The 25,299-nt window shown below is 33.2% G+C and overlaps 1 protein-coding gene across 10 annotated transcripts in view; it reads right to left on the reverse strand.

Annotated features, from left to right (window-relative positions):
• DLG1 (discs large MAGUK scaffold protein 1) overlaps window positions 1-25,299 on the reverse strand; it is a 1,062,265-nt gene that overhangs the window by 17,282 nt on the left and 1,019,684 nt on the right. For 4 of the 10 annotated variants that reach the window (XM_034660398.1, XM_034660418.1, XM_034660392.1 and 1 more), the window contains 7 exons: window positions 21,618-21,794; window positions 18,863-18,932; window positions 15,034-15,133; window positions 7,987-8,028; window positions 5,390-5,440; window positions 4,386-4,487; window positions 3,977-4,149 (listed from right to left, as the gene is read on the reverse strand). In XM_034660398.1, the coding sequence (XP_034516289.1) occupies window positions 3,977-4,149; window positions 4,386-4,487; window positions 5,390-5,440; window positions 7,987-8,028; window positions 15,034-15,133; window positions 18,863-18,932; window positions 21,618-21,794 (715 nt within the window). Of the gene's footprint in view, window positions 1-3,976; window positions 4,150-4,385; window positions 4,488-5,389; window positions 5,441-7,030; window positions 7,067-7,986; window positions 8,029-14,308; window positions 14,343-15,033; window positions 15,134-18,862; window positions 18,933-21,617; window positions 21,795-25,299 lie in introns of all 10 variants that reach the window. The other 6 variants (XM_034660430.1, XM_034660414.1, XM_011221690.3 and 3 more) reach the window with 3 other exon arrangements.

Below are 25,299 nucleotides of genomic sequence, written 5' to 3' on the forward strand. Positions count from 1 at the left end.
ATTTATTTGACAGATAGAGAGACAGCCAGCGAGAGAAGGAACACAAGCAGGGGCAGTGGGAGAGGAAGAAGCAGGCTCATAGCGGAGGAGCCCGATGTAGGGCTCGATCCCATAACGCTGGGATCATGCCCTGAGCTGAAGGCAGAGGCTCAACCGCTGTGCCACCCAGGCGCCCCTACACTAACTGATTTTCTAATGTTTAAATTTACTTTGCACTCACTACATAAACCCTACCTGGTCATGGCATATTATCTTTTTTGTATATTGTTAAGATTCAATTTGCTAAATTTTTGTTTAGAATTTCTGCACCTGTGTTCATGAGAGATCTGTAGTTTTTTTATAATGTGTTTTTCAGGTTTTGAAATTCAGGTGATGTCGGACTCAGAATCTAACTGGGAAGCATTCACTCTTTTTAAATTTTATGTAGATAATGGGTATTAGTTCTTCCTTAAATGTTTGGTAGAATTTATTAGTGAAGCCACCTGGGTCTGGAGATTTTTTTGTGTGTGATATTTAAATGGAATGCAAATCCATCTATTTAGTAGATACAGGACTATTCAAATGATCTATTTCTTCTTATGTGCTTAAGTAGTTTTTTCTTTTTTTTTTTTTAAGATTTTATTTATTTAACAGAGAGAGACAGCCAGTGAGAGAGGGGACACAAGCAGGGGGAGTGGGAGAGGAAGAAGCAGGCTCCTAGCAGAGAAGCCTGATGTGGGGCTCGATCCCAGAACGCCGGGATCACGCCTGAGCTGAAGGCAGACGCTTAATGACTGCACCACCCAGGCGCCACTAAGTAGTTTATTTCTTTCAAGGAATTTATCCAACTAAATTGTTGAACTTAGTGGTGTAATGTTGCTCCTAATATTCTCTGATTTTTCTTTTTTTTTTTAAATTAAAGACTTTATTTGACAGAGAGAGAGAGAGAGAGAGAGAACACATGTGCGTGCACACAAGCAAGGGGGACGGCAGGCAGAGGGAAAGGGGGAAGCAGCTTCCCCTGCTGAGCAGGGAACCTGACGTGGGGCTCAATCCCAGGACCCTCGGATCATGACCTGAGCCAAAGGCAGATGCTTAACTGACTGAGCCACCCAGGTGCCCCATGATTTTTCTTTTAATATTTATAAATTCTGTCATCTTATTCCTGATATTGGTAATTTGTTGTCTTTTCTTTTTTTCTTTCCTGATCAGTCTGGTTAAAGGTTTATCAATGACTCTGATCTTCTCGAAGAACCAGTTTTTGGTTTCATTTATTTTATGTATTGCTTTTCTGTTTTCTGATTTTTATTATTTCCTTTCTTCTGCTTATCACATAACTTGTTTTTATTTACATTATGTACTCCCTTTCTCTCTTTCTAGCCTTTTACACCTGGCATTTATTTATTCTTATTCATTTTTGTTTGGAAGTTTTTAAGGCTATGAATTTTCCTTTGATCACTGTTTTAAACATATCCCGTGGATTCATGATATGTGTTATTTTCATTAGGAAAATCTATAATTTCATTTTGTACTTTCTCTTTCACATAAGAGTTAACAGTTTTAAAACTTCTAGTTTGCTGGGCCTGTTTTTTATTTTCTAATCATTTATAGTTTTATTGCATTGTGATCAGAGTATTATTTGTAATATTTCTACTTTGTGGAACTTTCTGGTATTTTCTTCTCTACGTGGTTTGTGTACAAAATAGCTTGCTGTGGGGTACCTGGGTGGCTCAGTCAGTTAAGTGTCTGCTTTCAGCTCAACTCATGATCCCAGGGTCCTGGGACTGAGTCTCATGTTGGGCTCCCTGCTCAGTGGGGTGCCTGCTTCTCCCTCTCCCTCTGCAGCTCCCCCTGTTTATTCTGTCAAATAAATAAAATCTTAAAAAGAAAAGAAAAGAAATAACTTGCTGTGGTTTGGTGTTTACTTTTCTAATTGTCGGTAATTGGAAATTTGAACATTATCTTTCAGGTAGGATGAGGATGTGGTTTTACATTTTTACAAAATTTAAAATACATAAAAATACATAAAATACATATAAATTTATAACATTATAAAGCCAAAGCTACAATTTCCTTCCTTCTCCTCCCCCCCAAAAAACCACTGGATAATGTCTATGTATACTTCTGAAGTAGATGTGTATCATTCCCATGAATGTTTTTATGTTTACTAAATACGCATCCATAAACTACATAGGCTGTTTTGTTATTTTATTTTGTATAAATAGTACCATACTGTATATCTTCTTGCCAACTTTATTCATTTACTATTGTATTTTGAGATTTATTAATGTAGATACACCTCACTAGTGAATATTATAGTTTATTCACTCTAGCTGCCGTATCCCACTGCATGAACAACAATTACCATTCCCCTTTGTTGATTCCAATTTTTCACTAAAGGGCTACTATGAACACCTTTATACATGATCATCTTGAGTAAATTTCTACTTAGATACCAAGGAGTAGTTTTTGAGGGGCGCCTGGATGCTACAGCCAGTTAAGCATCCGACTCTTGGTTTTGGCTCAGGTCAGTGGTGAGATCCAGCTCTGTGTGGGGCACCACACTCAGTGTGGAGTCTGCTTGAGATTCTTTCTCCCTTTCCCTCTGCCCCTCCTGTTTAATAAATAAATCTTAAAAAAAAAGAAGTAAATTTTTCAGTCTAGAGTATAAGCATTTCTTAGATATTGCCAAACTTTTCTCAAAAGAAGTTCTATTAATTTATATCCCCACTAATAATACCTAAGATTTCCTATTTTCCCAAATTCTTGGCATCACTGGACATCTCCATTTTTTCAATTTTTAGAGCTGATCAGAGCTAACCAAACCTCTCATATAAAAAAAAGTAGTATTTACAGATGGAAAACTGACATGCTGAATTAGTGCTTTATGTTTTATAGGTATTCCATTACTGGTTCTTAAACTACTAGCTTTAAAGGTATGAAACAATTTGTTGATGTTAACTTTCTAGGCCCAAAAAGTAATTTAAGCATAGCAGTGTGTCTGGAGTACAATGTTTTGGCTTCACCATAAAACTGCTTTAACCCAATGTTAATATATCATCATACTACTCTGAAGGATGTTTTAAGAAAATCTGTTGCTGTTACAGTACTACTATTTTTTTTTTTTTAAGATTTTATTTATTTATGTGACAGACAGACAGCCAGTGAGAGACGGAACACAGCAGGGGAGTGGGAGAGGAAGAAGCAGGCTCCCAGTGGAGGAGCCCGATGTGGGACTTGATCCCGGAATGCCGGGATCACGCCCTGAGCCGAAGGCAGACGCTTAACGACTGTGCTACCCAGGCGCCCCCACTACTGAGTATTTTTTACACTGCTGTTAATTAAATGTGACTCTGCAGGAGAAGTTTTTGTCTAGTCTCAGTACAGGAGCAACTACACTTATCTTGAACATCTGGTTCATTTTTATTGATGAATAACTGCTGGTCTTAGCTCTTTAATTATGCTAGATGTTGGAAAGCTACTGCTAAATACAAGGTCTATGTCTAGCAAATGTATAGGACCTTAAAATAATAACCTCCCTTCCTAGATTCATGTTACCATTTCTGTTCTCATTTTCTTTGTTGATCTTATCTACCTTATTTTTTTCTGGGGTAAAGGGAGAGAGAGAATCTTAAGCAGGCTCCATGCGCCACCTAAGTATCCCTGATCTACTTTATTTTATATGCATTTTTTAAGCCACCACAATTAAATATTCAGTTGAATAAATTTATAACATAAATTAAAATGATCAATGCTATAATATCCTATATTTTAAAAAATATAATTAGAAGTTTCTATTTCATCATTCTTTTATATTGTCAAAGGCATATCTGATTAGAAACCATATTCTGGGATCACTTTGGTCCTTTTTTTTTTTTTTAAGTTTTTATTTTTAAGTTATTTCTGTACCCAACACAGGGCTCGAACTTACAACGCCAAGATCAGGAGTCGCATGCTTTACTGAACGAGCCAGTCAGGCACCACCCCTGTTGCTTACCTTTTCTGCTACTTCCCGCACAGACTGAACACTTGTTCCATACAGATGGTTGTTATACTGGCCAGCTTCAATAAATTTATGTTCTTGAATATCTTTTTCCATCTGCTCTCTTGAAGTCACAAAATGATAATCTCTTCCATCTACCTCATAGTCTCGTTTTGGTCTAGTGGTATCTTTAATAGAAAATAACTTGAAGTGTTTAGTATTAAACACAACAAATCCATTTTCTGCTTCAATAATTGTAAAATCCAGCACAACGGCAATTAATTGAAATTTAAAAAGGGACAACAATATGGAGGAATAACTGACAACTTAGTATAAACCATTAAATGATGTTAGTTTACTTTTACCACACATGGTGACAAAATGTTAAGAGTGATAATTAAGAATTTTTATGTGGGTTACTCACGAGGAACACATGATCCAAATTTGTCAGGAAATTCTGAGATCAAGTCATCATTTATCCTGTCTTTCATAGGTCCCAATATGATCACTGGTCGAGTATAATTAACTATAAAGATAAACTGCATGTTAGAAGGAATAAACACTCAACAAATACCAATGTACTTCTAACCTGAGAACAAAAGTATCCTTAAATATTATAAAATATTTTTTTCTTCTTCCACCAATGATGCCTAACTTGCTAGTTTATAAACCTTCACTAAGATCTTAAACTTAAGTCAGTCTCCTGTTGGAAGTCATACGCTTGATAATTCAACCAAGTTAAATTCAGAATTTTAGCAGTGTTTCTATACATTGCTAATATCACCTCATTACAAAAGAGAAAACACAGTTTAGTGTTTTACTGATCCTTTTTGAAGTAGAAATTGTCAGATCAAAGAAGGGCAAAAAAGAAACTGGGCATAAGAGGTGATATAATCACAGTCGTGATCTAAGATGATCTAATAGAAGTGGATTACACCTTACACTGGACTGTAAGAATCATGCTAGAAGCAGGGAGATTGATAGATAGTATGAACCAGAATTAACAATATGGCTGGAAGGATGAAAAGGTTATAAATAAGGAAGATATGACAGAAGGACAAATAGGGCCTAGAAACTGGACAAGGGAGATGAAAAACAGAAAGATCAAAGATATTTCCAAAATTCTGAACAAGGGTCACTGAAGGACAGTGACACTATCATGAGCACTAGAAAGAAGTTGCTTAGGAAATAAAATAGCATTATATAACAGTTAATATAAAATGACTCGATTCTAACCTACTATGAACCAAACTATGTTTCATAAAATACATACAGCAAATTTCTGTATTTCTATATATATACTTACAGAAAAAAATATACAGCAAAATTCTAATAAAATATTATTTTGAGGTAGGAGTTAGACCTATTTTCTAAACTAAGAAGTATATTTTTCTAGAAGATTATAAAACATCAATAGGGTTCACAAACCTTCTTGTTGATTCACTGGCTCATAAGATAAGACATATTCTTCTTGACCACCTATTAGTTAAAATACAGATGAGAAAATCTATTAAGATAACTAATGCTAATTTAATTCTTCATACATAACATATAAATTGCCAGGACTTTCCTCAGAAAATAGCAAAAATGTAGAAAAAGGTACTTTATAAATTATTTATGGCAAGATTAAGTTAAAAAAAGTAGCAAATTATGAAGTTATAAGGATAAGTTTGATAAATGTAAAAACAAAATATAAATATGTTAACAACTACTTTGTTATTCTGTGTTTTAAATTATCATTAGATCTCTTTAAAATCTTCATTGTGATGTCACATATGTGATACTAATTTTTTATTTAGAAGAACTATTAAATCTTTTAAGATTAATACTTTAATGAAAAGTTCTACATATGTTGAGTATTTATGTAATTTACTGCTATTAAGAATATGCTGATGTTCTGGTCCCACCAGATACAATATTTAACAGGATATATGTACATTTTTATAATTACAACTATCTTATAATAAAAAATTTTAATGTAAAGGTAAAACTACTGTCACTATTTCACTGATGAAAAAACTGATTGTTCTAATAATTCATCTATCCAATTAAAAAAATGACATTTAAAATGAATTTAAAAAGCTTTAGATAAGGGCGCTCCCTTCTACTTGCTGGAATGGGATGCTGCACGTTTCATGAATTGCTTAATAAAGCCAATTAGATCTTCAAAAAAAAGAAAAAAAAGCTTTGGATAAAACTAAATCCTTCCCTTCCCACTCCAACTATGAATCAAATAGATAGCAAATGAAATAAGATACATTTCGCTTTGATTTGAAAGCACTTTAGAAGTTAAATCCTTTAAGATTAAAGGTTAGAGTTTGAGAATATCGTCAATAAAAAAACTACAAATTGTATCTTGACTCAGCGAAAGGAACTGAAAGAGTTAAAAATTCCAGTTCTTAACACACACACACACACACACATATACACAAATGTATAGAAAACAAGCTAGGAAGGACTGTTACTTCAAGTGGTTCAATGAAAACAATAATGTTGGGTAACATATTTGAGGATTTTCTCATTGATTATCAAGATTCTATAACAACTTCTTCACTAAATTTGGCACTGATTTATGTCATATGTATGTAGCTGTAGATCTTTTAAATTCATATATTGGCTTTAAAAGTGTATTTCGCTGCTTTTAAAGTGTTCTTTCCTGCTTTAAAAGTGTATTTCACTGTTTTATTTATTTTCATAATATATAAAATATATACTTACAAGCTGGTTTTAAAAATATTGTACGTAAAACAGGGTTTACATATTAGCAAAAACATGCAATTTGAGTATTTCACACCTAACAATTCATGCAAATGGTGAGACAGACAGTATATACTTTCATTACCTCTTTTTTTTTTTTTTAAAGTCCAGAAAGTTACTCAATTACTCTATGGTGAGTTCTTTATATGTTAATAAAACATTAATAAGAAATTACATTCCCACACCAAAAAAAAAAAAGAAAATCATTATGTAACTATTATGCAAAAAAACCCAACCAATCAAATGAATGAGGGTTAAAAGTATATACTGTCAACATGAAAAATATCAGAGACTGATATTAACAGGATGGACCTTTTGAGCAGCCATACTCATCTGTAATCAAGATTACTTTCATATTAGACAGCGGTAAAAAAAAAAAGTTAGAAAAGCAATTTTAATTTTTAAGGTACCACAACTGATAATATTCATGTACTCCCCCCTCCTCCCATGCCCAAATCTGTTAAGAAACTCCAGATGCTTGTATAGTTCACTTAACAATATAATACCAAAAACGTAACATAAGGACACCAAAAAAGAAATCAGTATTATTGTTTGAGGAACTGTTGAAAATTTTTCCTTCATCGCTTAGGTTCACCAGAAGCTGGTAGTAAATGATAACTTGATCTAGATCATTACTGGTGACAAAGAATAGAAAAGGAAATAAAGCTAACTATAATTTAGCATTACTGAAAAACAATTTAATGCTCATATTAAAAACAGATTTACTACAGAAAATGGCAAAATACAAGTTTACCCCTCACTGAACTAGATATTTTCTTGTAAAAGATACACACACACACACACGTACTATGTACACGAATAGCACTGCTTATAAAAAGGATTTTAGAGTTTTATTAAAATTTTGGAACTGTTAACTTTTGTACATAGTATGACTTTATTTTTCAAGTACAGAATTTTACTTGGCTCTCTCTGATTTTAAAATATTAAGCATCTGATGTTCAGTTTTTAGAATATATCACTANAAGATATTTTCTTGTAAAAGATACACACACACACACACGTACTATGTACACGAATAGCACTGCTTGTAAAAAGGATTTTAGAGTTTTATTAAAATTTTGGAACTGTTAACTTTTGTACATAGTATGACTTTATTTTTCAAGTATAGAATTTTACTTGGCTCTCTCTGATTTTAAAATATTAAGCATCTGATGTTCAGTTTTTAGAATATATCACTAAGACAAAAAAGTCCCCAAGGATATATATTACTTGTGATTACAAAAGAACAAGTAACTTAAAACACTTACGGTAACTACTTTCACTATCGCTGGCATTAGAAGTTATATGCTCTGAAATTGCAGGACAATGGAAAAAATAAAGAAAACACAGTGTCATGAGTTTAAAAAAGCAAATTATCAAAATAAACACAAGGTGACATTACAAAATGTTGAGATATAAATCACACATACTCAAAGAATTTTTAAAAAGCATTTTTGATTTTCTTTGAAAAGTTTTTCTTCCCAAATAAATATAAATTCAGAAGGAAAGAAACCCTGTAATTAAGGACAATGCTCCATTTTTGTACAACACAGTTTATCAACAAAATCTACAACAAATAAGTAGAATATGACAAAGAGGGCAAAGTGATCCTAAATTAGTCCAAATGTAGACACAGAACCCAAAAAGAGAAAATGCAATTGGCACCATTTAATTTATGAAACAATAATGACTGACAAAAGAGACAAGTTATATTTGAGCAAACAGATGCTCATTTTAATGAAGGGATATCTTAAAAAATAAATGATCTTGCTTTTAGTTCAGCTTCTTTCTTGTTCCTGAAGAGAAATGAAAATCCATGTTTCTGAGATCATACAGATAAAACATTTTAGATGTCATAGATTCATATGCTCCAAAAAAAGAAGTCAAACGGAAGGGAATTCTAGAAGGTAGGATTGTATTTTAAAATAGACTAGTATTTCTGAGAAACTCTGATGTGACAAGCAAAAAAGATAAAGCAAATACATCTACTTGCAAATTGCCTGGACTTTCCTTGAAAGTGACCCCATTTCATAACTTGATTGTCTGATAAACACCAGGTACTCTTCCCATGTAATCTTGAATGTTCTCTCAATAAGTATCTCCGGAGAGTAAAAAAAAATTATAAAAACTGAAAAACAAAACTTTCCACAGGAGAAAGAGAAATCTAAATTTCTTATGTGAGGCAAAGGAGAAAATTTTTAAAGGATAAGAAAACAGCTTGAGGAGAAATATCTGCTGTACCATACCACCCACAGAGTCTCCTAAAATCAAGATGCACTACTGAAAAGTTCTGAGAATGGTAGAATGTAAGATTTCATATGAAGATAATAGTTCTTGAATTGCTGTCATAGTGAAAAATAAGTCTGTTATTCTAACCTGCAAAGACAAGATATAATTTTTGTTCTTCCTTTTTAAAAATTGCAGTAAGTTGACATACAATGTTGTATTAGTTTCAGGTGTAAGGATATAACTTTCTTAATTATGATTATAAATATTTTAAATATAGCAGGGACATTAAAAATTAAAAGACTGAATAACATATGACAAGCATGTGTAAAATGATGTTTTTTAGAAGTTTATATTTAAAAATTTCTTCCCATGTTACCACATGAACTTCAAAACAATCATTTTAAATTGTTGCATAATATTCTATTGAACTGATAAATCATAATTTACCTTACTACTTATTACTCAGACATTTTAGTTTGCTTTAAATTATTTTCTACCAACATCAACAATTAGGAATGTCTTCATTTATACAACTTTTTATATCTTGTCCTATTTCCTTAAAATTCACTCCCCAAAGTAGGAACGACACATAAAAAAATTCTTAAATTTATATTAGGATTAGTATTGTACTCTACAATCTCTAATACATAAAAGAGAGAAATATTAGTTATTGCAATGGAATGAGGGAAGGGGGAGATTAAGTGGGAGTATAGAAGAAACAAAATTAACCATGAGTTGACAATTACAGAAGTTGGGTAAATGAATATTTGCAGGATTTATTTTGCTATTCTTCTACTACTGAATATATTTGGCATGTTATATAGTAAAAAGTTAAAGCTACTAACAAATCTCTTTTCTGTCTTTTCTGGGGATTTCTCCTACTCATCTCAAGTTCTCTAAGATTACCGATAGCTGTTATACAACCAAATTCTTCAAGTTCTTTCAAGTACCCTTTTATGTAACTCTATAATAAAATCTTGCTATTCAAAGCATGGCCCTTGGAATAGCATCATTGTCACTGCTTGGGAGTTTGTTAGAAAAGTAAAATGCTTTCTTCTTGATAATTAAAAATATATTTTTAAAGAAACTACATCAAAAAATATATTCAACTATCCAATACACATATAAAAAGATGTTCCAAGTTTCCCCTGTAATTACTTATCAGGAAATGCAAAATAAAGCCACAACGGACATCTCTACCATCCACTAGAACTGGCTATGATTGAAAAAAAAAAAAAAACAAATACAAAAACAAAAACAGATATGCCAAACACAAAGAACGTAAGTAGCAACTGGAACTCATATACTACTTGGGGTGGTGAAATTGGTACAACCACTATGGAAAACTATTTGGCAGTAACTACTAAAGCTCAACAGATGTATGTATGTATGACCTAAAAATTCCTTTCCCAGGTATTTTTCCAATAGAAAGGCATATACATGTTGACCAAAAGACATGTACAAGAATGTTCAAAGCAACACTATTCAAAGCAGCCCTAAATATATGTTTATGTAGTCTGAGATAATATATGTAGTTTCATATTTTATTTTTTCATTTATATTATGAGCATTTTCCCATGTCATATTTTAATATGATTTTCAATGGTTACATATTACAAAATATGGATAAATCAAACTTCATTAACACTTCCCAAATGGCTTCAAATTTTTTTGACTGTAATTTCTCAATAAAATTAAAATAAACTTCCTGATATATAAACCTTTATCTCTATCTCTGATTACATACTTAGGATATCCTATTTCCTTGAAGAGGAATTACTAGGTCAAAAGATATACTTTTCCAGATATGCATAATGGCAATATATTAAAACTAGTCATTCCATACAACTCTACCACTGGGTTCTCCTTTAAAAGTAATGCTTGCCAAGATGATGGGTAGAAACCATCATTTTGCTTATTGATTACTGGGGACATTAAGTATTTTTATATACTCATTTCATTTGTTATCTTTTGAGCATTCTTCTCACATCCTTTGTTCAGTTATCGAATAGAGAATTAGTCTGTTTCTTATTGATCTGTTAGAAATTCATAGTGTAAAGATATCCCTTTGACATACATGGTATATTCTTCAAATTTTAATTTGATTTTGTTTATGTTGTTTGACGATCACAGACATTTCAAATTTCTCTAACCAAGTCTCCAAGTCTCCCCTTTCTAATCAAACATTTCTTCCTGAGAACATATTATATGCCTTTTCTCTGCTCTCCCGAACTACTACCTACCTGTCACCAATCTCAAACAATACTCCTACTCTTACACTTATTCTTTGTACAAATAAAAATAAGTCTGGTTTTGGCATCTAAGAGCTCCACACAACTTTGCTTCTGTAAGTCTTTGAGATGAGAAGAAAGGCTTCCCATTACATCTCTCTCTCTTAAAGATTTTATTTATTTAATTTATTTGACAGAGAGAGAGTGTGCGCGCAAGTAGGGAGAGCGGCAGGCAGAGGGAGAGGGAGAAGCAGGTTTCCCGCTGAGCAGAGAGCCTGATGCAGCACTCGATCCCAGGACCCTGGGATCATGACCTGAGCCAAAGGCAGACACTTAACCGACTGAGCCACCCAGGTGCCCCTACATATCTTTCTTATGTGCCTAACTTTATATCTTGTCCTATTTCCTTAAAATTCACTCCCCAAAGTAGGAGTTTTTGAGGTGTTCTACAAAATGGAAAGCTATAAAAATTGTGCTATAGGTACAAACCTTGGATGAAACTGTGTATCATGATTTCACTTCTGAGCACCTTATACAGCCTCTCCTGAATTTCTTTCTTTTTAGTCTCTGCTGAAGGAATCTTACATTTTTCCTTCTGACCTTTTTCAAAGTTGCCTTAAGAAATACAAGCTGCACACGTTTCTATTTCTATCTAGCTTTTCACAAGCTATGATGATTTACTTGCATTCTCTCAGACTTCCATCATATTCTATTTAGATCTGATAGTCAAAATTAGGATTGGAAGGGCAAATTCTCTCATTGTTTCCTCTACTCTCAACAGGGCAAATCAATGATTTATTTGATTCTCTTTTTTGTAGACTCACTGAGTTCATGTCTATGAAAAGTGTTCTAGGATATCACTTTTGTTTCTCTCCTCTTCAATCAAATGCCCTATTTTTCACAGGTTATATGAAATTACATGTAGATGTACATCTTTCTTGATATTCAGTGTTATTCTACTTCTCATCGGGTTTGTTTCTCTGAAACAATTTATGCCTTTCCTTCTCAGTCCCTTTATGAGTCCTGTTTCAACAACAAGGCTTGATAAATATCTACAGAAGTCACATTTATTTCTTTATATTAAAATCTCACAGGATTCTGCTTAGTTTATTTCCTGTATTACTGAGGCTACAAATAATGTCCCTGACCACCCTTTCCCAGCATTTTCTGTTGTATAATAACTGGCACCTTGACAACTGCTAGTCATCTGTTTTAACCAGGTTTAGAATTTTTACTGATATTTTCCCATCTCCCTCAGTATTTTCCAAACAAAATCTTGATCTGATCATCAAGTTACCAGGTGAATAAATTATCTTAGTTCCTGTAAGATGAAGCATAAAACCCATCATTCAAGGGATCTTGAGTCTCTGTTCAAAAAATTAAGTCCTTTTCTAAAGGACACTGCCGATAATCAGTTACTGTTTTTCATTTGTCTCTCATATCAAGTCCCAATCATCAAAATGAGAGATGAAATTAAGATATGGTCAAGGTGTAATTATCATCCATCATAACAGTATCAACATAGTAAACAAATTCTTCATTTAGTTCCTTTCCAATGAGTTTTTCCACAGTCTCTATAATGATTCAGCAGATAATAAAAATCTGTGGGTCCTTATGCTGAATCATACCTCTTAAACAAATCATTCTCAAAATAAATTCTATAGCATTAAGAATCTATGGAAATATTTTCCAGTTTTAAAGATTTTCACTGATTATTTTCCCCAAAGGTAAAAGATTAAAAAAGGGTGCCACTAGTAAAGTAAATTTGTGGCTCTTGCTGAAACCTAAAAAGGCACAGGCAAAATAACCAAGCGTGTCTATATAGAAATAATTACATATAAAGCATACCGCCTCCACTCTAACACAAACCTTTAATCGTTAAGGTTGAAATAAAAGTACCTATACTTTAGATTAAAATTCCAGTACAAAGTTAGCATAAATCAAGGGAAAAAACCTTCTATGAAATATAACGTTTATTAATGTAGATCTTAGAAAGTTAAAGATATTGGTTTTATGTGTGTGTGTGTGTGTGTATAATATATATATATATATATATTTTTTTTTTTACATGCTGGACATGGAGCCCGATGTGGGGCCTGATCTTACGACCCTGAGATCAAGACCCAAGCTGAGGTCAAGAGTTGGATGCTTAACTGACTGAACCATCCAAGTGCCCCAATATTGGTTATATCCTTAATGACCAATGAATTACAGAAAGTTTTCAAAATGCTTAATAATCCAAATAGAAAGAACTATCCAGGAAAAAAACTTTAGCATATGAGATTACTTCTATGAGTCACTGTCACCTAAAATAACTTAGTAATATTTGGTAAACTTTCATACATAATCAATTTGAGAACATCTAAATTTAAAATTTTGTTTGCTAAAAAATGACTTGTTTCATCCATTTACTGAATGACTCCTATATAACAAACTGTACCAAGTTTTACATGAAGATTAAGTACTAGTTAGAAAATTAAATAAGAACACAAAACCCAAAACCATGGACAACATCTTGATTAAAGGAAAAATAAAGGATAATATTTCTTACAATTCTTTTAATAATTTACAACCTCCAAGAAAGAGATCTACAATTTCCGACCCCCTACATCAACTGTTACTGAATTTGAGGTCCACAATTCTTCTCTATTAACTTAAGATTCATTATATTCTACAGTTTCACATTATAGCAATGCTCTTCTAATCCAGAATCAAAGTAATTTTAACTTGTTTTAACAAAAAACCTCAGGGGACATAAAACTGCAAGATTATTTTCTACATTCTAACAATGAAGACAGGTAGTACTATTTTAAAAAGCTTTAAAAAAAAGTCTTTTACATAAAAAAATCCCTAGCAAAGGTAATTGCCATAAAAATTCAAAAAGGAAAATGTAATTCTGAGCAGTTTTTCAAATGACATGTGAAAAATGGAGCATTAGAAAAACAAAAGGTATGTATTATAGAAATAAAAATCCCAAGCACATTATTTTACATGAAAAGTCTAAAAGCAATCTAAATCATATACCTCCTCATGCCAGAAAGGCACTACCATGAATCTCAAAATGTATCTGAAAAAGGTAGGTCTGTAGATGGAGGTTAAAAAATAACTTGGGAGTATTTTGATCACTTACTCAGGCCTTTTGATCCCATGTCGTCAGGGATCTCCTGTAGAGAGTAGTTCCCAGAGAGCAAGCAATAAAAAGATAATCAAAGAAAATAGTTGTCAGTAATGCATAAAATTGGTGCTACAATAAGAGACAGTTCCAAGACCATTACAGGTGCACATATTTTAGAGCATTTTTTGTAGATTTCTTAAAGTGTGAAATAAGCTAGCAGCTGAATGTAATGTACTAAAGTAAAGGAATCAAAGTTCTAGCTTAGAGGCTGATTTAGTGCAGAGAAGCAAAATTTGAGACTTCCTGTTATTTTAAAAGTAAAATTCAGACTGTCTCCATATAGTGAACACATAGGATAAAATGGAATGATTCCACAAGATCTATGATCAAAGACTGTCAATGCTATACCTAGAAATCATTAAGCAGCTTCTCAGGTATCCGTAATTTTCCTCCAAAATATTCTTTGAGAGCATTTTCAGTATTTCTTCTAAGAACCCTTACATCAAATTATTTTATTTTAAACACATAACTTAAAAGTACTGTTAACTTTAAATTAAGAATTCCTAAGGTGCCAGAAAAAGTTAAGACTGGTATGTAAATTTGTCTGTTAAGTTATCCCTGGTTAAGACAATTAGTAACCTGTTGCAGCTCTTGAAACTGTCTCCATGGTAACAACCAACTGCAGGGCAGTAGGTCCCTCTACATTTATCTTCAGTTGACCGCTGGATCCACATACTTACGGTCAGCATCACTTGTTTCCTGCTCACTCTGGTCCTTGTTCTTGTAGAAGGGGAATTTTCGGGAAAAGAGGTTCTTTTTACGCTTGTCATTGAATGACTGCTGAAGAAGAGAAGGAGGGGCAAAACAAAGGGATGTCTACTATCTGTGCGTACAAAGGCCCAGCCTAGCAGCTCTGTGGAAGCTGACTCTTGTGACCACAGTGTGCAGTTTGTATATGAATTTTATCAATCACAAAGTGAATTTCTAACTTTGTATTAACTCCACTAACGTTTCTAAACTTAAAATATTTAAAAATTTACAGTGTAATTCAGTAATACCTAGAAATAAGAAGTGCTACTTGAAAAGTAACTCAAATTAGCTACTACTGTAGTACAAACCAGCTAACATCTGTTCTTATCAATCCATATTTTTCTAGAAGATTCCCAGGTGTGAAGTTCTCTATAGCAAATGTTGTTTTAAATTGTTACTGTAGGCTATTCAGGTATTTTTTATGCAGCAAGTAATAGTCTCCATTTCCCTCTGGCTTGAGCATATTCCCTCCCTCCCCTTTTTTGTGGCTCCAATGAACTAAAAAAAAAAAAGCCACTATAAAAAAAGAAAACCAAAACAACTGAGAAAGCTGCTAGTTCTGAATATTTAAAAACAATGAACCAATCTTATTTATTTATTTATTTTGGAACAGAAAAAAGATAACTAAATGCTTACTCTGAATCAGAAAATGAGAAGAAAACTAAGAGGGGTCCATCAAGCACACAGAATTCCACCAAAAGACTTATCGATGCTATCCCACCAAGAAAGAAGAGTCAGAGCTCTCCTTGCCAACTTGCATGCCATCCTAACTGATTTGTCTTTAAGCTCTACTATATTTATCTATTTTTAAAAGTATATATAAATAAACTGGAACCAAGATTTAATTCATTGGCACCATATCTTGAATAGGGAATAAAAAGTTAGTGCCCATAAAAGCCAAAAAGGCAATGAAGATTCTAATAATTTTAAGAAAAAAGATTCTAAGAGTTATCCAGAACTGTTATGGAGGAGCTGCACAGCTGATCTGATGTTCCTTACTACACAGATGTTGGAAACAGATTTTTTCCCTTCTTCAATGTCCCATCTGTGCCTTCACAGATTTAAAACCATGTCACATAAAGAAAGGTGCTGTTATCGAAGATGAATAACTTCTTTTTAAATTTCTGTCACAGATATCCATGTCTTGAAGGAAATGGCCTGACCTACCAATGATACTAGGAATTATTACTTTTTGAAGCAGAACAATATAAAGGATAAAAAATCTTTTTCTGACTTTCCTTGAGTTTAATCCAATGTCATAAAATGTTATCATTATTTTGAAGTATATCCACATCAGGAAGTATGTTTTAGCATGTTTCTATTTTTAAGCATCACAGGTAATTAAGGTGCTGAGGTAGATTAAAGTAATTTATGCTCAAATTCTATTACTTGAAATGATTTGTTTTGGTAGAAATCTTAACACAAAAACAAGGTTAAACTTTTATTTTTACCTTTTCATATCAATAATTCAGGATTAATAAATTCATAGTTCATTAGTCCAACAAACTGTCTTGATTGCAATCCTACAATTTGAAGGCTCTGATAACTCTAAGCAGAAATTAAAAATTAAGTTGATGACAAAAATACCGCAAGAAATTTGGACTTATGACTGTCAAGTAGCATTATTTAAATAAAAATCTTTGCTTGAATCCAAATTTTAGAAAAGAGAAACAGAAGAAAACAAGTTTCAATAGAGAAAAATTTATGATAATCTAATTTAGGGAATGCCTAAATCTTCTTGTTCATGAAAATCATTAATGAATTTAGTAATAGTTTTTATGGTATCTAACTAAACTGCTTTGTTTTTAATAAAAAGTATTTATCCCTCCTACTGCATATATAGTGGTCAGAGTCAGTTTCACAGCAAACAACCAAAAGAAACATGAAGTTTAAAATGTTTTGATTTTTGATATCTTTGCAGTTAGCCAAAATGAGATATCATAAAGATACCATAATATAGGACAGAAAGAAATGCTTGTTAGTTAAGAATTAATTGTAATACATTTAATGTCCTTCAGATGAAGAATTTATTAAAAGTGAAAATAGCCAAAGCAAAGACGACAAATATGTGTAGGAAAAACACAAAACTGAAGAAACTATCTCTGGATTATCTACATTTTCAACACAAAATAGTCTAATTACTTATTGTTATTAAAGCTATATTGCAGGAGAGATTGTGTAATAAATATAAGAACTGATAAAATATCACAAAATCATGATATATATATATATAAAGTATATAATTTCTATATGTGGTATGTCAAAATAGCTAAATGAATGTTAAAAATGTTAATGAGAAACCGAAATGTTATAAGTCTGCAGTGGAAGTAAGTCCATAAATCACCATGTAAGGAAAGGAAAAGAGGAACTCAAAATGGGAAATGGTAGTACAGAAAGAAATGCAGTTCTGCATCAATGGCAAGCGTATTTTTACCCCACTCAGTATCATGCATCCTTTTGGCGCTGAGTTAGGACACAGTGACTGTGTATAAGGTTGGTTACAGTCAACAAACAAGACTAAGATTTAAATATGTCGTTAATTCAGTTAACTTCTTACAGTACAGTATGAAAGAAAAGTTACAACATGCAATCTCTTTTTCAATACATTGACAGTGTATTTTACTAAGTTATTTTTAAAGACATATATAAAACAAGCACCAAAAGCACTGTATAAATTTCAAATCCTGAGCATTTACTTGGGCTTTTTCCTTCCCCCAAATTTCTATTCTAAATATTGCTTCAGATCACACTATGTAATTTTTTGTTTTCTGAAAGCTGCAATTTTAAAGGAAATTATCATTTCTAAAATAACTGAATACATTATACAATTTACTTAGATTTAATTTCTTTGATTGAGGATATTGCTTATCTTAAATTTTAAGCCTTTGAGTGCTTAGTGCTATCAGAGAAGTACAGATGAGAGGGTTAATTTGCTAAGTTAACTTTCCACATTCATTTGAAATATGATCAAAAGAATAAAACTTTTGCTTTAGATTAAAAAAAGCAAACATAAAACATTCCTATGAATAGTATTTCAAGACAACATATGTGTTCAGCTTATTTCTTCAGGCTTATGACTACAATATTCCCTTGTAGTAATTACACACACAGAGCAGGACAAAGCCTGCAGTATCTCTTTCATTCACCGGCATCCATTAGATTCAAGCAGAACTTAAAAATGAAAACAAAAACACCTTTAAAATTATGTATGAAAGAATTTAGAAGTATTTCTTGACCGTCTATAAACTTGTCCTCTACTGTCTCTTTCTTTATTCCCTCAAAATAAAAATTCATATTGATTCAAATATTAAGCATGGATTCTCTTAATAAATTACAATCAGGCATGAAGGGGGAAATAGAAACTTACATTATGACCCAGTTAATAATATTCTGGGGCATATTTTCTCAGAAGATGCATTATTAAATTAGCTATCATGATTAATACAAGTTTCTAACTGGATATCTGAAGGAAGGCTGAATTTATTTCACTTGTAAAAATAACCTCACCAAAGTATGTTGTTAAGAATATATCAAATGACAGTTTCGATAACCTGGAAAGGTCTGTAAAATGAGTGCTTTAATTTAATAAAAGACTTACTTCAGCATCTACTATTACAAAGCATCATGGCAAGAGCTGGTGATAGTTAACTCTAATGGCAAAATCCTTCTGATTTTAATAGTGTAGTTCTGGTAAGAAATATGAAAAAGCCTATTATTCTCAATTACTAATATCTAGAAAAAGATATTTCATATACTCACCCCTTTATCTCCTCTTGTTTTAGAATTAAATTTCACTGTTTTTAACCGGGCTCGTTCTTTCTTCTCAACTCTGTCAAAGTATAGAATGCTATTTTTAAAGTATACCAAAATATCTAAGGGTCTAATAAGAAATCATCAGAACTGATACTTTAGTATGGGGCATTTTTATATTTTAAAACTTTCAGAAGCTGTCAAGGTTTGTATCCCAAAATTAATTATAATTTCTGAAAATAAAATACAGGGCTCATTACAAAACAAAACCACCTGTGAAGTATCAAAATACAGTACATGTGTACTTATAGATGCACTCACATTCCATATGATACTGAAATTATTATGAGGAACCACTTCTGAGTTTAGCAATTTTCTGGATTTTGTTTTTGTTGTTGTTGTTTCAATATTAGCTTAGCATGGGGCATACATATATGCTAAAAATCAAGCATGAGAGAGAGAGAGCAAATAGGGCAAAATGTTAACAATTGGTGAAAGTAGGTGAAGGATATGTGGGTGTTCCCTGTACTATTCTTCCTCTTGAACTTACTTTTCTGTAGTTCTGAAATTTTTATTAAAAAATGGGAAATACAAAAATTAAATTTAACTCCAGTGATAGTTTTGTATAAATACATAAAGTAACCAATTATAGTATACAGAAAGAGTTTTAAAGAGCTTTAAAATATCTGTGGAAGGATATACAAGACCTGGTAACCTTAGTTATCCCTCTAAAAATGAAAAGAGTGCTGTGAGTACAAGGTTAAGAGGAAGCCTGTATAGCTTTTAGATCTTCTGAATTTTGAACCTTGTTAAAGTATTAACTATTCAAAATAAGCAAGTCAGAAAACTACATCAAAAGAAATGTTTCATGTAGATTGTAATACCAATATGAACCTTGTAAAATTTCATGTAAATTAAGCTTTTTATCTTTAATTCAACACAGCAATTATGTTAGTATATAGCAGAAAAACTTACCAAAATAGTCTATGAATAAATGCATTTTCTTCATTATTTAGTGATATAGTTTAACTGTGGGTACCGAAGAACCTTAGCAGTCATGGATTTAAAGCTTTTTACTATTCTAGAACAATCCATGACACGATTAGAGAGTCCACGACATGATTAACTGATCTGTAATTTTGCCTAGGCACTTACTGAGGGCACTGCAAAACTAACATTTAGTGAGTAAACGTTTACAATTCAAAATGGCTTTGTTTTCTCATTGTTACCTTGTACACTAAGTAGCTGAGTGACTTCAGTAAAGATGTCTAAGATAGTTCTATTTAAGAAAATAAAAGTTTTAAATACATTCAAGAATGTAACGGCATAATCAGTCGTGGTTTCATATGTAGTTTATGGAAGAAAAATTATATTCTATGTTATTTATAAATTTGGAAATTTAGAGAGGTCTTAAGATAAGTCTCTTAGGGCACTTCTGACTTAAAAACCCAACTTCATAGAATTTTTATACAAAAGGAAAAGAATGTCTTTCCACCAAAGTCAGTGTATTTCTCATTTGTTGCAGGCACACATAAAGCCTATGCAAGATAGGAGGTGCCAAAGGATAAGACAATTTTTAGGAACTCTGACTTTGATATTTAAGATGTGAGGTTTCTACTGACTCAATGAGGCACAGAGACAGAGGAAGCATTTCTGAATTTAAAACAGACTATGTTCTATTCTAGGAAAAAAGTTATGCTGAGGGCTGCATTGCTAAAAGAGGAGTTGCCACCAAATACACGATCTATCTAGCCAAACAGTTGGATCTTGTTAAATATATGGATCTAGCCAAGAATAGCCATAAATCCCAAAACCACAACTACAAATCTTGATAATACCTTAATATTCCTATATTTCAACTTCTATAAACATTAATATAAATATATATAGGTAGAGGTCTATAAGTAGGTGTATGATTTGGCATACTTACATGAATTATAAACTCTTAAAATAAGTATTACATCATAAGTTTGACTTGAAGTGAATTAACCAGCTAGAATAAACATTAATGTCTCATTAATGATTTTTGCTGGCTACCTTAAAACTTAAAAAGACTTTCAGGCAATGATCTGCACGAATCAGACCTCACAAATAAGATTTGGGGAGAATTATGAACTGACATTTTAATACCTTTCCCACATGTGTAGGGACATTCAGCAGCATTTCACAGACCTAGAGAGGGTTTTTTATGCTGGGATCATACTGTTCAAAGACTATCTCCACTTAACCACTTTTGCCAGTAGATAGTAAGTATGTATCGCTATAATAAATGGTTAAAAACAAAGAGGAAAGACCAGTGAATACATCAATACTTCTAAATTAAGCAAGAAAAGAGATGTGAAGCAAATACCAGATACTTCTAAAAATTCTGATTTACACTTTCAATTTTTAAGTCTAAAGGAGGCAATTCACACAATCAAAAATCCTGAAAGTTTAGTAGGTTTCATCACCACCTACATGGATAAGTACAGAGGCTTTTACATCTTTCTCCATTCAATGGTATAGACAGATAGCAAAGTTATTTAAATATGTTTATTTTGTTCTAAGCAACTAAGTAGGAGCTTTAGAGAGATCTCTTTGGGGGCATCATATTCTTTAATTATGTCGTTGGTTATAATATAAGGTGAACAAAATTAAATGCTTGTGAAACATATAGAAAACCAAGCATAAAATCACCCTCAGTAAAATAATTTTAAAAATCAACAATTATTTGTCTATGTTGCCCTACTTTCAAGTGGTAAGACTGTAATGGACTTTTACTTACCTGCGTTTACTGGGAATTACTCCAACTTCGTCACTCTCCCCATCTGGTGTAACCTGCCTGGCTTGCCACCATTCATCATCAGAAGCATTAATAACATGGAGGATATCTCCAAATTTGAAGTTCAGCCCTTGACTGGGAAGGCCACTGTCTTTAGTTTTGTCATAATCAAAAAGGGCTCTAGATAAAGACCAAAAAAGTACATGTTTATTTGGTGTTTTTGTTTGTTTTAAAGATTTATTTATATTTTAGAGCGAGAGAGAGTGTGTGTGAGTGAAGGGAGGGACAGACGGAGAGAATCGTCAAGCAGACTCCCTGCTGAGTAAGGAGCCCAACGAGGGGTTCCATCTCACAACCTTTGAGATCATGACGTGAGCCGAAACCAAAAGTTGGATCTTCAACTGACTGAGCCTCCCCCCAAGTACCCCCCATGACTATTTATCATATTACCAATGTTAACATAGGATTGTGAGTGTATATAATCCAGATAAATAATTAAACAAATAGTAGGCAAAATAATGCCAAGCTCATGAATTTGCACTATATACAGAAAAACAAAAAAGAAATAGCAACACTGACTTACAGTAAGTTTTTAAAATTAGGTATACTACCTTATTTCTCTCAATACTGAATGAGAAATTTTATTTTATTTATTTTTTTTAAAAGATTTTATTTATTTATTTGACAGAGATAGAGACAGCTAGCAAGAGAGGGAACACAAGCAGGGGGAGTGGGAGAGGAAGAAGCAGGCTCATAGCAGAGGAGCCTGATGTGGGGCTCGAACCCGTAACACCGGGATCACGCCCTGAGCTGAAGGCAGATGCCCAACTGCTGTGCCACCCAGGCGCCCCAATACTGAATGAGAAATTTAAAAAAATCCTTTTAGTATAATCCAATGGCAAGCCATATTGAATTCTAAAATGAAGACAAACCTAGAGTGTTNGTAACACCGGGATCACGCCCTGAGCTGAAGGCAGACGCCCAACTGCTGTGCCACCCAGGCGCCCCAATACTGAATGAGAAATTAAAAAAAATCCTTTTAGTATAATCCAATGGCAAGCCATATTGAATTCTAAAATGAAGACAAACCTAGAGTGTTGCTCTAAATTAATAAACAAAGAGTGAATATTAAGAGGTACTCTTCTCTTTATTTTGGCTATACACACTGGGGAAGACAAACTCCCTGACAGATTTGAGTCATGAGTTGTGGACTGTAAGACTGTATTAACAGAGTGACTATTGTGTCAGTTAGTTATTCCTTCCATTTGTTCACAAAGCTCGAGTCAATAGAACTTTCAGAGTCAATAACAATGATGAAAACTAACTACAGATGACTTTTACTGCTGCCAAATATTTTGGAAAAAAATACTAAAATGTTATCTTTTAAAATTTTATAAGAAGAAAAATTGTGTTCTATTATTTGATCAATGTACAACACTTAAATTCTTATCCAAAATAGTTCTCTTGAGGAAAGAATCCTAGCAATTACATTTATAATACAATTTATTCATTTTTTTGTTCTAATTTGGCAAATGGACATTAGGATACAAATCATATTCCTTTTTGTGTTAACCAACTTTTTAAAAAAGATTTTTTTATTTATTTGAGAGAGAGCAAGAGTGAGAGAGCACAAGCAGGGGGGAGCAACAGAGGGAGAGAGAGAAGCAGGCTCCCCACCAAGCAGGTAGCCCAGCATGGGGCTTGACCCCAGGGCTCCGGGATCATGACCTGAGCCGAAGGTAGATGCCTAACCAACTGAACCACCAGGGCACCCCGAGTGTTAACCACCTTTTTAAACCTATCTTTTTAAAAAGTTTTTATTTAAATTCTAGTTAGTTAATATATAGTGTAATATTAATTTCAGGTGTACAATATGGTGAGATTCAACACTTCCATACAACATCCGTACTTATCACAAGTATTCTCCTTAATATCCATCACCTATTTAATCCATCCTCCCACCCACCTCCCCTCCGGTAACCATCAGTTTGTTCTCTATAGTTCAGTCTGTTTCTTGGTGTGCCTCTCTCCCTCCCCCACCCATGTTCATTTGTTTTATTTCTTGAATTCCATATATGGTTGAAATCATATGGCAGTTGTCTTTCTCTGACTGATGTATTTCGCTTAGCATAATACTCTCTAGCTCCATCCATGGTATTGCAAAAAGCAAGGAATTCATTCTTTTTTTATGAATAATATTCCATTTTACACACACACACACACACACACACACACCACAACTTTATTTTCTATTCATCAGTCGATGGACACTTGGGCTGTTCCCCTAATTTGTCTAATGTAGATAATGCTGCTATAAACATGTGGGGGTACGTATTCCTTTGAATTAATATTTTTGTGTTCTTTGGGTAAATACCTAGTAGTGCTATTGCTGGATCTTATGGTAGACCTGTTCAGTGCCAAAGATTAGAGGAAGCTTAAATGGGGTGTCTGAAGAGAGGGATATTGGAATAATTTACTCTGTATGACTCTAGAAATGCTCAGGAAGCAGAAGTGTACAGAATCCAGGTAGGCAGAGATAAGTTACAGCAGTGAAAACAGAAGAACTGGTAGAAACATTTCATATAGCACTTAGACCGTCCAGATTCCTTCTATTCCTAAACCTACAGAAGACAAGACGTTTAGTTTCTAAAGAAAATGAATTTGGGAAGCTCTGTACTTTGGAACTTGATGGGGAGGGGAAAGGTGCTAGGCTAAAAACAGGTTTTTTAAAAAAGACTTTATTTATTTGAAATAGAGAAAACGATTGGGGCGCCTGGGTGGCACAGCGGTTAAGCGTCTGCCTTTGGCTCAGGGCGTGATCCCTGCGTTATGGGATCGAGCCCCACATCAGGCTCCTCCGCTTTAAGCCTGCTTCTTCCTCTCCCACTCCCCCTGCTTCTGTTCCCTCTCTCGCTGGCTGTCTCTATCTCCGTAGAATAAATAAAATCTTAAAAAAAAAAAAAAAGAAATAGAGAAAACGAGTGGTGGGGAGGGGCAGAAGGGGGGAGAGAGAGAGAGGGAGAGAAGCAGACTCATTGCTGAGCAGGAAGCCTGATTCGGGGCTCAATCTCAGGACCTAGAGATCATGACTTGAGCCGAAGGCAGAGGCTTAATCGACTGAGCCACCCAGGTGCCCCTAAAAACAGATAGATTAAAAAGGAATCTGCACACTGAAAACTGAAATTCTAGCAACCTGTTTTACACTGCAGGCAAGGGATTAAAGGTTCTTTTCTAGAAATATTTAATGACCCCAAAGAATGACCTGGGGTGGGAGAGGGCAATGAACAAAGATAATTATTTTTTAGTTAAATCCACTGGCTTCATTCTCCATTCATAAGGATTACTAAATATTTAAAGATTGCCTCACATATAAAAAACAAGAAAACAACTAAAAAAAAAGAAATACAGAGAAAGCAGAGAATTCGAGAAGCAGAAGAAAATATTACAGAAACATGAGAAGATATATCTATGAAATAAGAAGATGACAAAACAAGGATCAATTATGTAAGAGGAGGCTCTCAGAAAATAAAATAGGATATTATACCCTCCTCCACACCCCAAATTCTCTAAGAAGTAAAAGACAAAGTCATATTCAGACATGCTAAGATTCAAAAAGTATCCCCCACACACCCTCTCCTCAAGAATTTATTGAAGAATGTGCTTTGGTAAAATAAAAGTTGAGAAA

This window comes from Ailuropoda melanoleuca, chromosome 1 (assembly GCF_002007445.2).
Source record: "Ailuropoda melanoleuca isolate Jingjing chromosome 1, ASM200744v2, whole genome shotgun sequence".
Taxonomy (NCBI): domain Eukaryota; kingdom Metazoa; phylum Chordata; class Mammalia; order Carnivora; family Ursidae; genus Ailuropoda; species Ailuropoda melanoleuca.